The sequence below is a fragment of the Mustela erminea genome, chromosome 13 (assembly GCF_009829155.1).
Source record: "Mustela erminea isolate mMusErm1 chromosome 13, mMusErm1.Pri, whole genome shotgun sequence".
NCBI lineage: Eukaryota > Metazoa > Chordata > Mammalia > Carnivora > Mustelidae > Mustela > Mustela erminea.
Genome location: NC_045626.1, coordinates 62,318,311 through 62,330,845, shown reverse-complemented (window position 1 = coordinate 62,330,845; position 12,535 = coordinate 62,318,311). Strand labels below are relative to the sequence as shown.

The window sequence follows — 12,535 nt, the reverse complement described above, 5'->3', positions numbered from 1 at the left end:
GGCACTAGGGAATGGTGGACGTGGGGTCCCCGCCACAGTGCAGGGTGTGAGCTCTCTGGCACCTAGCCCCTTGGGGACCCTATGTGGCACAAGTAGAAGCAACTCTCCCAGCCAACATGGCATTGTTTATGGAAGACAGGACCTGGGTCAGCTCTGGTGCTTCCACAGCTGCCCAGTGAGCAAGGGAGATAGAATTGCTTTTCATCTCCCCAAATCCACAGCTGCCCAAATCCCCGGTCCCAACGCTGGCCTTTTGGCCGCAAGGCCCCCTAGCTACCTCAGAGGTTCCCCAGGGACCCCCCCCTCCCCAATTCTGGCTGAGCCCACCTGTGTGCAGACCAGCCTCTGGCCAGGACACCACCATGGGACTTGGGGCCCAGCCAACCACCCAGAAGCAAGTCGTCTTCTGTGTGTGTGCAGAAAGGAGATCACAGTGGGCCTGGGAGGACTTGTGAAGATCCCCCCGCCGCGGGGCCAGGGAGCTGAGCCCCCTCGGGATGTAGCACATGGACACCCATGCCCCACCTGGCAAGCAGGCAAGGGCAAGCAGCTGGTGGCAAGAGATCTGAGCCGCAGGAAATAGGAAGTTCCTTTGTTGCTTTTTTTAATTTTTAAATTTTCTTACAAAAATTTAGGTGTTTACCAATACAGTCTTATTTTGGTTTCATTTTTAATGCTTTTTGTCAGTGTTTTTCTTCTGTGTTTAAGTCCCGAACAGCAGGCACTAGGCAGCAGTTCCCCATTGCTGCCGAAGGTCAGTCCCGGAGCTGTGACTTGGGGCTCCAGCAGACAGGGCTCAGCAGCCACAGCCAGGCCAGAGCTGCTCAGGGAAGCTCCTGCTACACTGGGGTGCCATGGAGCCAAGGGCAGGGTGGGGGTCAAGCACAGCCTGACCCCCATCTTGCTACCTCCAAAGCCTCTCTGTATGGGCTAGCACCGCCCCCTCCCCACCATGGTCTGCCTGCCATGCAGGGTGGGACACAGCCCAGCAGATCCCGTCTACCTTCCAGAGTCAAACTCCTTCTCTGAGCCCCCTCCTCCCTTCCCCACTGCCTGCTCTCAGGGCCCGCCGCCAGGCTCCTCTGGGGCCCTGCACACACAGGAGCACAGGCTCCTACACCACCAGCCCCAGAGCAAAGCCAGGTGCCTTGTCCTGCCACTTCCCTGGGCCCCACCCTGGCAGCTCCACTGGCTTTCTTTCTCTCTCTCACTCGCACACAGCACCATGTCAGTAAACAGCTAACTCAGCCTAGGGAGTTAGGAGGGAGGGATCGAGGGGCAGGAAGGGAGGCATGTCCAGAATTTCCGGCCCTGGCTCCTGGGTGAGAGGCACTGCCAACCCCTGCCGCCAGGGGGCTCCAAGCTCCACAGCAGGTTCTGTGAGGGCCAGCCCTGGAGTTCCCTTCTTCCCATGATCAGATCCCTAAGAACAAACCGCTACGCTGGAGACCTAAGGAGGGAGAGGGGAAGGTTAAGCAGGGTGGCCCGGGGGCGGGGGACGGGGGGGCTGGGCGGACCCATCCACAGGCTAGGCCAATGGAAGTGTGGACAAAGGCAGCTGCTGTAGGTGGCAGAGGCTGACCTCGAGAATCTCACTATCAGGGCCAATCCGACTTGCTGGTCACTGGGGGGCACTGAGCTTGGGCATTTAAATGTGGGGGCCCTGTTCCTGCTCTGGACCCATATGACACAGTGCCTGAGCCAGCACTGCATGCCCGGGGGGCATGTCCATCTCAAACCACAGCCTGTCCCAGAGATGGGCATTTGAGCCTGCTGAGCTTGAAGCCAGAGTCCCACCAGGGAGCACCAAGGGACAGAACATGCAGCCAGCAGAGATTAACGAGAAGCCCCTTCCCAGAGCACAGGAAACAGCTGAATGAAAAACCAGACGAGAGAACGTACCAGGCATGCAACTAGACCCAGGAGTCAACGGGCTGAGGCTTAGCGTCCCCCACGGCGTCCACCAGCCTGACTGCGGGCCTGCTGGGCCCAGGAGGAACCTTCCTGCTGGGGTCGGGCTGTAGCAGACCAGTGCGCAGTGGGCAGGAGGGCATTAGAGGCAGAACAAAGCAGGTTAGTCAGCGCTGACGGGTGGGGGCTGGGCTGCTGAGTGGGCGAGGCCAGAGCCAGGGTGCACACAATGGGGGAGCTGAGCTAGTGTGGCCCACATAGATACACACTGATGTGTAGACACACACAGGCCTGTGCCCAAAGCCAAGGGACTGTCACAGAACAGGTTAACAGGAGCTGCCCTGTAGGCAGGACAACGATGGGCCCTCCCCCAACCCTCCTCCCCACACCACACAAGCAGAGGAGGGTGAAGACATGCTTGCTCAGACTCCCCTGGCCCTTGTGCTTCTTTGGGGCAGGGCCCTCTGTCCCGTGCCCCTGCTGTCCCAGTGTGTGTGAGCTTTAAACCACCTGCACCCAGAGACTAATTCTGACAGTAAAGTTTCTGAGGCTGGGGGTGGGGGGGTAGTCCCCCAGGCTCTGTCTCCCAGCCCAGCTGCCCTGCAGGTGAGCCCCATCCCAGTGAATCAGGTGGCCTAAACTCAGCACCTTCAGCACCTAGCCAGGGCCCCTCTCAGGCATGCCCTGGGTACCTGCCCACAGCCACTTACTTTCAACGGTTCCTTCTCAGAGGCTTCCCCTGCAGGGTCACTACCTCGAGCCCTCCGCTCCCTCCGGTCCACAGTGGAGTATCCGTCTTGGGGTGGGGACAGGAGAGGAACTCAGGGGCAGGAATCACAGAAGCAGCTCTCCCTCTCTGCCCAGGCACAGGGGGCCCCTGGGACAGGGTGCACTGGGAGATAACCCCTACCTGCTCCAACACTGTGCTGGAGACTTGAGCCAGATCGTTTCATGGTGGCTCAGAACCCTCCAGCCCCCTTCAGCTGACAGACCAAAGACCTTGGCTGGGCACAGACCCCTCCTTTGGCTACCCACTGCCCCGCCCCCAGCAACACCCCTAAATCAAATCTCTTTTCCAACCAGCACCTCCCTGGTAGGCTTTCCCAGCACCAAACACACAAGGCAAAACCACCTGGCCCATTTCAGAGCCTCCACTCCCCTCTGCCACCCGCTGCCCCCCTCCACAGGAAACAAGCAGCTCCATATCGGCACTCACCTGGGCCAAGTGCCTCCATGGGGATCACGTCCCGGCTGCCTGGCTTCTCACCATCTGCAAAGCACAAGCCAGGTGGCTGGCTGGTTCCAAGAACCAGTGGGGACACCAGGACAGACAAACCCACAGCAGGGATGGCTTCTGTGACCTTGGGTATCCTTTGTCACTAACATCTTAGCACCATTCTGCCAGTCCTCTGCCACGGACATACTCCCTCCCCCATCAATGTGGGCACCATGGGTGTAGAGGTGGTAGGAGGCTGCAAGCCAGGAAAGGGGCCCTCCCACCCCTCACCTGCCTCGTCACAGTCAATGCACTTAGGTGGAAGAGCATTTCTTATAACTCAGATACAGTTTTCCACGCCCCGACCCCATACTCACCAAAGCTCTTGTCCACCAGTGGCAGGGTGCTGTCGTCAAAGCCTCCAGGACTTGGTGCTCCTTTGGGTCCCTTAGCAGTAGCAGTGGCTGACTAGGGGTGGGCAGGGGCACAAAACAGACAGGGTGTGGGGTCAGAGGCACTCCTGTGGGGGACCTAACCTGGAGAAGTGGAGGAGGAAAAGAAAAGCCAGGCAGGCCGCACCTGGAAGCGTGCCTTTGTCCAGCCATCCTTCTGTAGGGCACCGCGCAGCTCCTTGTAGCTCCACACAGTCTGCAGCACGTGGGAGGCAGCCTTCGCTTCGCGCACCGATTGGCTGCGGCCAGGCCCAGGGCGGGGTCAGCACTTCGTCCGTCCCGCCCTCCCCACCGGCCCCGCCCCCCCCCGGCCCCCTCTCCAGGCTGCACCCTCATCCACCTGGCAGCGCCAAGTGCTACCAGCGCTGGCACCCCTCGGGCCTGTAGCAGTGAGCGCGCATTGTCCAGGCTGTCGGACACGATCTCATGGATGGTGTTGAGCACGGCCACCACCGTGTCCTCCTCCAGGCGGGCACCCGGTCGTGGCGGAGTCTGTGCGTTGCGCACATTCCGCACCAGCTCCGCCATGGCGTAGCTCCCTGAAGGGCAGGGGCCGTTGTCAGGACACACCTCCGCCCACCCCAGCAGATAGGAGTGGGATCCACCAGGAGAGCGCTCAGGGAGCTGCAAAGTCACCCACTGTGCACAGGGGCTAGGCCTTGAGACTATTTGGGAAGACCTGAGCTCCAGCGGCTGGGATGGAATGACAGGAGCAGGGCTGGGCCCCTGACCTCCTCCCCACCCTGCCCAGGGATGTGGGGGAGCACCCCAGAGCAGCCCCCTGGATTCTGCATCCTGGCTCTGCCCCACCAGCATCCTCACCAATGAGGTCCTTGTTGCGCCGGTCCAGGGAAAGGTTGCGTAGGGCGATGGCGACAGCACGCACCACCTTGTCAGTCTCGGACTGCAGCAGCTCCACGAGCACCGGAAGGCCACGTTCCTTGCGCACCGTGGCACGGATGTAGGTGGCCCACTGTGGCAGTGGAGCGGGGAGGGTGCTCAGCATGCTGAGTCCCGCCCACAGGCCTAGACTCTCCTACCTGAGTCCTGACTGTTCCCTCTGGCTGGACCCTCCTCCCCGGCAGGACAAAGCCCTAACCAAGCATCTCAACTCTACCTCCACCTTGCAGCCTTTGTGCTGCGAACCTCCCCGGACTTTGGGGAGGCACCATGTCCCATGTGGTTCCCGCCCCCCCACCAAGACTGGGCAAAGGCAGAGGCCAGCACCGATGGGGTACCTAGGATTCTCTGTGTCCCCTCCCTGCCAGATTCGGCCTCTCACCATCCAGTTGCCAGCGCTGAGGTTCTGTAGGGCGCCAGCAGCAGCCTCCAGGGTGTTAAAGTTCCGGCTCTCCGTGAGGAGGGAGAGGTAGAGACGTACCACCTCGGGCTGATACAGCAGCTCAAAGCCTGGGCACAGAGCACCCACCGCCCACAGTCACCCAGGCTCCCCCATTACCCCCTCTTCCCCTCCTCCCATCAATGCCCCCAGGGAAAGAGTCAGCTGGGGCCAGGGATGGGTATGTGCAGTCAGGGAAAATTTAACCACATGTTCACCCCTTATGAGCCACCCAAGGGAGAAAGAATTCTCATTTCATGGTAGAACAGAGACTCAGTGAGGAGGCAGGGGCTCTAAGCCAGGTCATTGTTCCCTTGACCCTGCTGCCAAAGAAATGGTATTGGACCTGCCTGGTATCCAGAGCATCCAGGAGGCCTGGGGTAGGGAGGGAGGTGGTAACCTGGGCCGCTCCCCTAGCAATAGGACTCAAACTCCTTAACAACAGGGCCAGCCCTCCTGGGTAGATAGGCCGTGCAACTAACTGGGGGGGAGGAGCCCTAGCAGTGAGACCCATCCTCCCTAGTACCATGGCCCTATTCTCTCCTATGTAACTTAGGCTGTTACCAGTGCACATCCCTAGCAACAGGGCCTGCCTTCTCAGTCCGCACCCTGCTCAACCACTCCTGGTTCCCCATCAGTTGAGGCCCTGGCCCCCCAGTGCGGCAGAGTTGCCCCAAGGTACTCCAGAGAGGAGGGGCTGAACAGCCTTTCAGTTGTCCTGTACCCAGACATTATTCCTCCTCTCCTATCCTCCCACTCCACATTTTCTCAGCCCCTCCCCATTCCTCATGCCTCACAGTCCCTCCACTCCAGCTCTGCTGGGCTTCCTTTCCTCAGATGCTCCAAGTACGTCTACCACTCAGGGTATTTACCCCTGAAGGCGTTTGCCAGCACTGGTCCCTCTGTGTGTGATGTCTTCCCCTAGATCCCGTGGCTGGGGTCTTCCACCCTGCTTGGGGGTATCTGGGCTTGCAGGGTGGGTCGTGGCCTGGGGCTCACCAGGGCAGAGCTGTCTTACTGAGGCTAGATTCCCAGTGTACAGAACAGCACCAGCACACAGAAGGACTGCCAACAGACACAGGGGACGAGAAGACAAACCACTCTGCCTCCTGCATGATCAGCCTCCCTACTAGACCTGACAGCCCACCTCAGCAACTAAACCCCCGGAGTGAACATGAGCCCCTCAGCTGACACCAGAGGTCCTGCCTAACTGGTCTCTGCCCTTCAGTGAAGGCCTTACTCTATCCCCTCTAGTTGTTTCGCATGCTGTGTGACCTGGTAAATGCCTAACCTCTCTGTGCCTCTGTCTCCCACCCTGCCTGGAGTGACCCACGGAACTGACCCTGATTCTGAACCCACAGCAGGTACCCAGGGACTGGACAGCCTTCTTGGGGGGGCACACCTGTGGACTGTTTCCCCACGGGATCCCCAAGGCCCTTCAAGCCTGCTTGGTAGCACAAAGCCTCGCTACCTGGATGGGCCTGGGCTGAATTCTCCCGCTGTCCACTCACCTTTGGCAGCCTCGGTTCGCTTGGGAAGGTCCAGCGTGTCAAAGTTCCGGTCCATGTCACCATCCTTCTTCCCTGGAACAGAGAAGTGGCAGAGGTGAGCTCACTAGCTCACAGTCACCCTCATCTCAAATAAGGGAGCATCTTCTCCTCTGAAATGCAGCAGAGCTGAGTTCAGATGATCTGGGCTCCCTATTCTGCCCAGCCTCATGGGGACTTTGTGTGGTCCCTTTAAGCCACGTATCACCTCATTCCCAGGGGCAGACTTTGTTCCCTGGGGCCTGTGGGGACATATACACCCAGACCCCGCCCCCCCCTTGACTCTCCCTGTTCCAGCTCCAGGCCCAGCCCTGCCTGGGTAGCTGGGTCTGAGGTTACAGAGAACAGCCCGTTGGCCTCCCAGTGAGTCCAGGGCTGACATTCCTGCCGTTGCCATGTCCACACAGTTGTCATGGAGATGGCTGCCCGGGAAAGGGCCTGGGGATGGGGCAGGGCCTTGAGGCTGGACCGCCCTGCAGTTGTCATAGCGATGATTGCCTGGACAACAGGGTGGGCGGCACCTCCCTGGTGCCCACTGCACCCACTGGGCCTGGACAGCAGGACAAACAGGGACTCACCTTGGTGAAACCACTCCTCTGGGCGGCCGGAGGAAGCACAGGAGAGAGGAGACGAGCCTGAGTGGGCAGCACCCCCCCACCATGCCCTCCTAGGCGGCCTCGACTTCCCAATGCATACCCTGGGTTGAACAGATAGGTCGGGGAACTCCACCCCGATCACTGGGGAGGGCTGAGTGCCCGCAAGTGGAACAAGAAAGGGGAGGCCTGGGTTCAGAACAGGTCCACACAGGGTGGGTGGGTGGGGGGCGGGGGGGGCGAGGAGGAGGTCAAGGTGGTGCACAGATGCAACTCAGCAGGTGCCTGAGAATGTGGATCCCGGAACCTGCACCCAGCGAACGCCGGGTAGGATGGCGTGAAGGCAGGGTGGGCTACTGCCTCCAGGCCATCTCAAGGTCTTTAGGTGCTCTGTGAATGCCAGGAGGCAGCATCAACTTCAGTACTTTCCAAACAGGGGCCCAAAGAACTCTTCCTGGGGCTGAGGGACGGAGTCCAGGCAGCAGCAGGGACAACCATGTAGGTTCACCCCTGCCCTCCACTGGGGGACCCCAGAGTGCAGATGAGGGACAGCTGGCCTGTCAGTTGGATGACCCTACAGCCTTCTGGGCTCCCTGCTTCCCCACCTACCCATCACAAGCTGACCAGGTGGTTTCTGGCTTCCAGGATGGCCGCAGGTATGGTGCCCCTTCAACCTGGGGTAGCAGGGGGAGTCCTAGAGTGCAGTACCCCAGTCCCTCCCACACACCTTTGGCCTTCTTGCCACCGAAACAGCCGGCGTCATCCCTCCTCCGGCGCTGGGAACCCGCAGCACCGCCCGGGGGCCCTGGCTCAGCCTCCTGGTACCTGTCGGCCCCAGGCACCTCCTTGTGCACGTGGTAGGACAGGTTCCGCATGATACACACACAGTTCTCCACCGACTGCAGGGAGAGGAGAAATGGTGGAGAAGGGCCGTGAGCACAGAGACTGCCCACCCTCCCCAGGGAAGCCTGGCCACAGCCAGTGTGCACAGAGGGAGCTGAGGGTGCAAAGACAGGGAGACCAAAGCCAGGGGGCCTACAGGGGTGAGGGCTCCCAGGGAGGGACTGAGGAAGGAAAAATGTGGAGAACACACTGTGGGTAGGAGCTGGTGGGGGACTTCATAGCATGTCCACTTCGGAGTGGCCACTTCAGTGTGGCCCATGCCCAGGGCACTGCCCCAGACTGCATGCCTACTTCTCCTGTGCTGCCCCAATAGTTCAGGGCCCCCTGGGCCCAGTCCCTGCTCCATTTCCCTAACCTTTTGGAGGAGGCTATGAGACTCACCCAGCTGAGACCTGCTAGGGACATCAGCCCTGCCCCCTGCCCCACCCACCTTGTTGTCCGTGTCCTTCCTGCCCACTGCGGACTGCAAGGCGTGCAGCAGGGCATCCACCAGCCCCTCACATTCCCGGAGCCGCCGCCGGGCCTCTGCGCCATCCGAACTCACGTTCCTGGGTGGCCAAGAGCAAGCCTGGTAACCCCTGGCTCCCACGGGGATTTCCCAGCCCCTCCCCCACACAAGGCCTTGGGGTCAGGTCTTCATCTGTAAGAACAGCTCTGACATCAGCCTGTTAGGGCTACTGACAGTGTCCCAACCACTGTGACCCTAGGAGGGAGCCCTGGCCTGGCATCTGTGTGGAGCTTGGGGCCTTTTCTGATGCCCAGCAGAATTGGAAGGGTCCAGAGTCCTGAATGCACACACAGGTAATTCTGCTCCCCCTGCCCCAGTGGCAGTTCTGAGTTCAACCTTACCCTGAGATGAGGACCCCAGAGGGCCACAGGGCTACATCCTGATGGACAGGCAGGACCATGGGAACCCAGGATCCCCTGTGGGGACTCTGTTGTGATGGCCAGGGTTGGAGGACTGGGGCTGAGGTCACCAGGATGTGCAATGAGGCCTCTGAGGCAGACGGAAGATGAGGGTCCTGGCTCCCCCTAACCTGGCTGTCACGGTGATAGGAATGTGGGTAGAAGCTGAGCAGGGCTGGAGACATGGGGTCCTACATGAGAGCATGGCAGACCTTGTCCAGAGGCTGCCCTTGGGGCTGAGTACAGCCCCATCAGGCCCCATTCTCCGGACTTGGGCAGGAACTGTGACACTAGCTAGGAGGCTCCTGAGACTTGGGTGGCTAATTGCCTTCCAAATTATACAGGACATGAGTACATTCCCAGGTCTGTGTACAGGCTCTGGTGCCTGGCTCCTGCCTCCTTGACCAAGAACGGTCCTGGATGGCTGAGAGAAGAGTGCCCGAGCCCAGCCCCCACCCACACCTCAAGCAGCCCGATGTGTTCTTGAAGACTGTCGTCCACTCAGCATCCCTTGGCTTGGAATCCTCATTGGGCTCGCGCTCCCAGCCCGAGTGGGGCACAATGACCTCGTGGGTCAGCGTCTGCAGGCCGTGGTCAATGATGACCATCTTCAGGGGCTCATAGGATGACAGGTTCCAGAGTGTGCCTGCAGGGTGCCATCAACCAGCCCGTGCTCACCACACAAGCAGTGACCTTCCATCCTCCCCAGGAGACCTCACTCAGGACATGCCCCAGAAGGCAGGAAGATAACAAAAGCCATGAGAGGTCCTGGGTGCCCACCCTGGCCCAGGCAAGTTACCTAACAGTAGCTACCTGCTGGGAGGAAGCACGGGGGGCGGGGGGGGACACAAAGGAAAGGCTGGCAGGGAGCCCGTGGCTGGACAAGCAGGTACATTCTCTTCCCCCATCCTTTCTGAACCCGGGGATGGGGGGGTGGGGAGGTGGCACTACTGCTCCACTGGCCCCACCTAAAGGTGGTCACATGACCCTACCTGGCTAATTGGGTCCCATAAGGCACCATCCCCCAGCACCAGCCCCATTGGAGCGTGGGACCAGGAGGCTAGACCTAGAGTATGGGGATTGAGAGGGTGGGGGCAGCAGATGGAAAGGGAATGTGCCTGAGAGTCCACAGGTAGAGAGACTGGGGACCTCAGCCTAAGCCTAACACCTACTCCCAGCAGCTGAACTCCTGACTGAATGGGTGGGCGGTGGTGGGGAGGGTCTTTCCCTGGCCGAGCCTCACTCTCCTCTCCCTGAGGGATGGGGGGAGGCCAGGCGTCACTCACCAGTGACGAGCTCTCGGACCTCGTTATCCCGGGCAGCCCGCAGCAGGCGCACCAGGGCAGGCACACCACCGCAGTCCCGGATGGCAGCCTTGTTGTCTGTGTCCCGGCCATAAGAGAGGTTCCGCAGTGCCCCACAGGCCCGCCGCCGCACCTCTGCCCTCGGGTGGTCCAGCAGAGCCACGAGCAAGGGCAGGCCCCGCAGCTGCCGCACTCGTCGCTTGACGCCTTCATTCTCGAAGCACAGGTGCTGCAGGTAGGCAGCCGCATTGGCTTTCACAGGGTCCACGGGGTGTCGCAGCATAGCCAAGACCTCTGGCAGCTCGGGGTCCCGCCAACGCGGCTCCTTACGGGCACTGTCGACTGAGGGTGACCGCCGTACCACTCTGTCCAGACTGCCCAGGCTGCCCCGTTCCGGCTGGGCCAGGGGGGCCGTCGCAGCTGGAAACGGGGGCCGCTCCTCCATCAGCTCACCGCCATCATCTGCCACATCCTCATAGGGCCTGTGCAGGCAGGCAGGGCACAGGAATATCTCAGCACTGCCTGAGGATGTCCACTCCAAGGCCACCCACCATTATCTTCATTATCGTGGACCACGAACCCATGAAAGGTGGGGATAGGTCTACAGTATTCGTATGGCGTCCCAAGTACCGAGTGGGTGCTGCGAGTCACACCCCAGGCCAGCAAGAACTGACTCACAGTCAGCAACTTAGCCAAACACCAGCCAGTGGTTATCGGGGCTTGGATCCCCCTAAGATGGGGAGCTCACTCACTCCCATCACCATGCAGCATTCCCCAATTGGGAGTTAAATGCATTTCTATGAAACATCTATCTGTGACTGGGATCCTGCTTTCCCGTGAGAACCATCTCTGTGACATGAGATCTGCCAGGATGTGGGGGCAGAAGGTGACCCTCCCTGCACACAGCCATCCTGGTGGGACCATATAAGGGGCATTCAGGCCCCCAGTCCCCCAGAGTACAAGATGTCTTTGTGGGATGTCACCAGCAAACCTACTTCCTAGAGCAGGGATTGAGGCTAGGAGGGGTCAGGTGTCTTGCCTGTGGTCACCCAGCATAATTCACACCGAGGCTGTCATCATGTTCTCACTCTACAGATGGAAAAACTGAGGGCTGAGGTGACAGAACCAGAGTCGATGCTGGGAAGAGCTTGATGGCCTAGTTTCTGGTTGCTTCTGTACACAGGGGCAACTGAGTCCTGGGGAAAGGCTGGAGCCTCAGACTCAGAGGAAATGCTCTGAACCTCTTGTGTTCCTACCTTCATGGTCATCTGTCTGGAGCAGGGACAGTGGGTGTTGGGCATGGTCACTGACTTCCCTAATCCTCCAGACTTCTAGGGAGGGTGGCTGGTGCAACTTCCACTATCCAGAAGCTTCCCTTGCTGCTGTCCTTGAATTGAAGCTGATTGAAACCAGTGTGTAACTAACTAACGTAGCCCCTGCAGCTAGACCTCCTGCAGAGGACTCTCTGCTGGGGGAATGGAACACAGACTTCCCAGAGGCGGTGGCCAGACTGAGGGTCCTCACCTGGCTCGAAGGCCACGCCCACACTCAGGCCTCCTCCTTGTGGCAGTACCATAGTCAGGCTCCAGCTCCGGGCCACCCTCATCGTCAGCAGCCAGACTGCGGGTGTCATCCTCTAAGCCGTATGGCTCTGCCTGGAAGCGCTCCGGCTGGGAGCGACCAGCTGGCGGCACAGGCTCGGGGCCTGCAGGGAAGGCCTCACGTCGGCCAGGCAGTGTGAAGCAGCCATCGACGGGGCCTGGGCCAAGGGGGCCACGTGTGGGCCGCACACCCAGCCCCCGGGAGAGACTGCCATAGCTGGGGACATCACGGGGCTCAGGGCCATCGGTAAAGCTGCCCGCACTGCTGAGGTAGGCGCGGGAAAGTGTGGCTGCCGGACCGCCCCCACGCAACAGGAAGTGCCGGTCCAGCGGGCCGTCTGCAAAGGGGCCTAGCGGGGGGCCTCCATCCAGCAGGGGTAGGCCATCTGGGCCTACGGGTACTTGGCGCACTGTCCTCGTAGTCACCGTCTTGACCGTCTTGGTGACCTGGTGGGGAAGTGGGTGGCCGGTGGGCAGGCTGGGCAGCTTGAGAGACCCAGACACCAGCCCAATTGGTGCCCTGGGAGGCCCCTCTGTACATGCAACAACCGTGGCTACATGGCCTACTTGTCCACTGCCTGGGCCTGGCCATACCTTGGTCTCAGTGCGCCGAGTCGTGCCGTCTTCTGATGTGACAATGGACACATGGGAGGTAGGGGTGCCAGGGTCCTCCTCTACTGTCACGGTCTCCTCCAGCACCTCGGGCGCCTCTGGCATTGTGGCCAGTGAGGCCTGGCTGCCCGGGCTCTGCTCCTAGGTGGGG

At 60.5% G+C, this 12,535-nt stretch overlaps 1 protein-coding gene across 9 annotated transcripts in view; it reads right to left on the bottom strand.

Moving 5' to 3' along the window:
- Positions 1–587: 587 nt before the first annotated feature.
- Positions 588–12,535, bottom strand: part of ARVCF (ARVCF delta catenin family member) — a 54,746-nt gene continuing 42,798 nt past the window's right edge. For 3 of the 9 annotated variants that reach the window (XM_032311505.1, XM_032311512.1, XM_032311508.1), the window contains 17 exons: positions 12,367–12,525; positions 11,696–12,219; positions 10,154–10,653; positions 9,324–9,513; positions 8,392–8,509; positions 7,786–7,957; positions 7,044–7,061; positions 6,430–6,501; positions 4,862–4,989; positions 4,402–4,552; positions 3,920–4,118; positions 3,707–3,818; positions 3,505–3,595; positions 3,128–3,181; positions 2,622–2,707; positions 1,903–2,018; positions 588–1,450 (listed from right to left, as the gene is read on the bottom strand). In XM_032311505.1, the coding sequence (XP_032167396.1) occupies positions 1,914–2,018; positions 2,622–2,707; positions 3,128–3,181; positions 3,505–3,595; positions 3,707–3,818; positions 3,920–4,118; positions 4,402–4,552; positions 4,862–4,989; positions 6,430–6,501; positions 7,044–7,061; positions 7,786–7,957; positions 8,392–8,509; positions 9,324–9,513; positions 10,154–10,653; positions 11,696–12,219; positions 12,367–12,525 (2,679 nt within the window). In that variant the 3' untranslated portion in view covers positions 588–1,450; positions 1,903–1,913. The remainder of the gene's footprint in view (positions 1,451–1,902; positions 2,019–2,621; positions 2,708–3,127; positions 3,182–3,504; positions 3,596–3,706; positions 3,819–3,919; positions 4,119–4,401; positions 4,553–4,861; positions 4,990–6,429; positions 6,502–7,043; positions 7,062–7,785; positions 7,958–8,391; positions 8,510–9,323; positions 9,514–10,153; positions 10,654–11,695; positions 12,220–12,366; positions 12,526–12,535) is intronic. The other 6 variants (XM_032311503.1, XM_032311509.1, XM_032311506.1 and 3 more) reach the window with 4 other exon arrangements.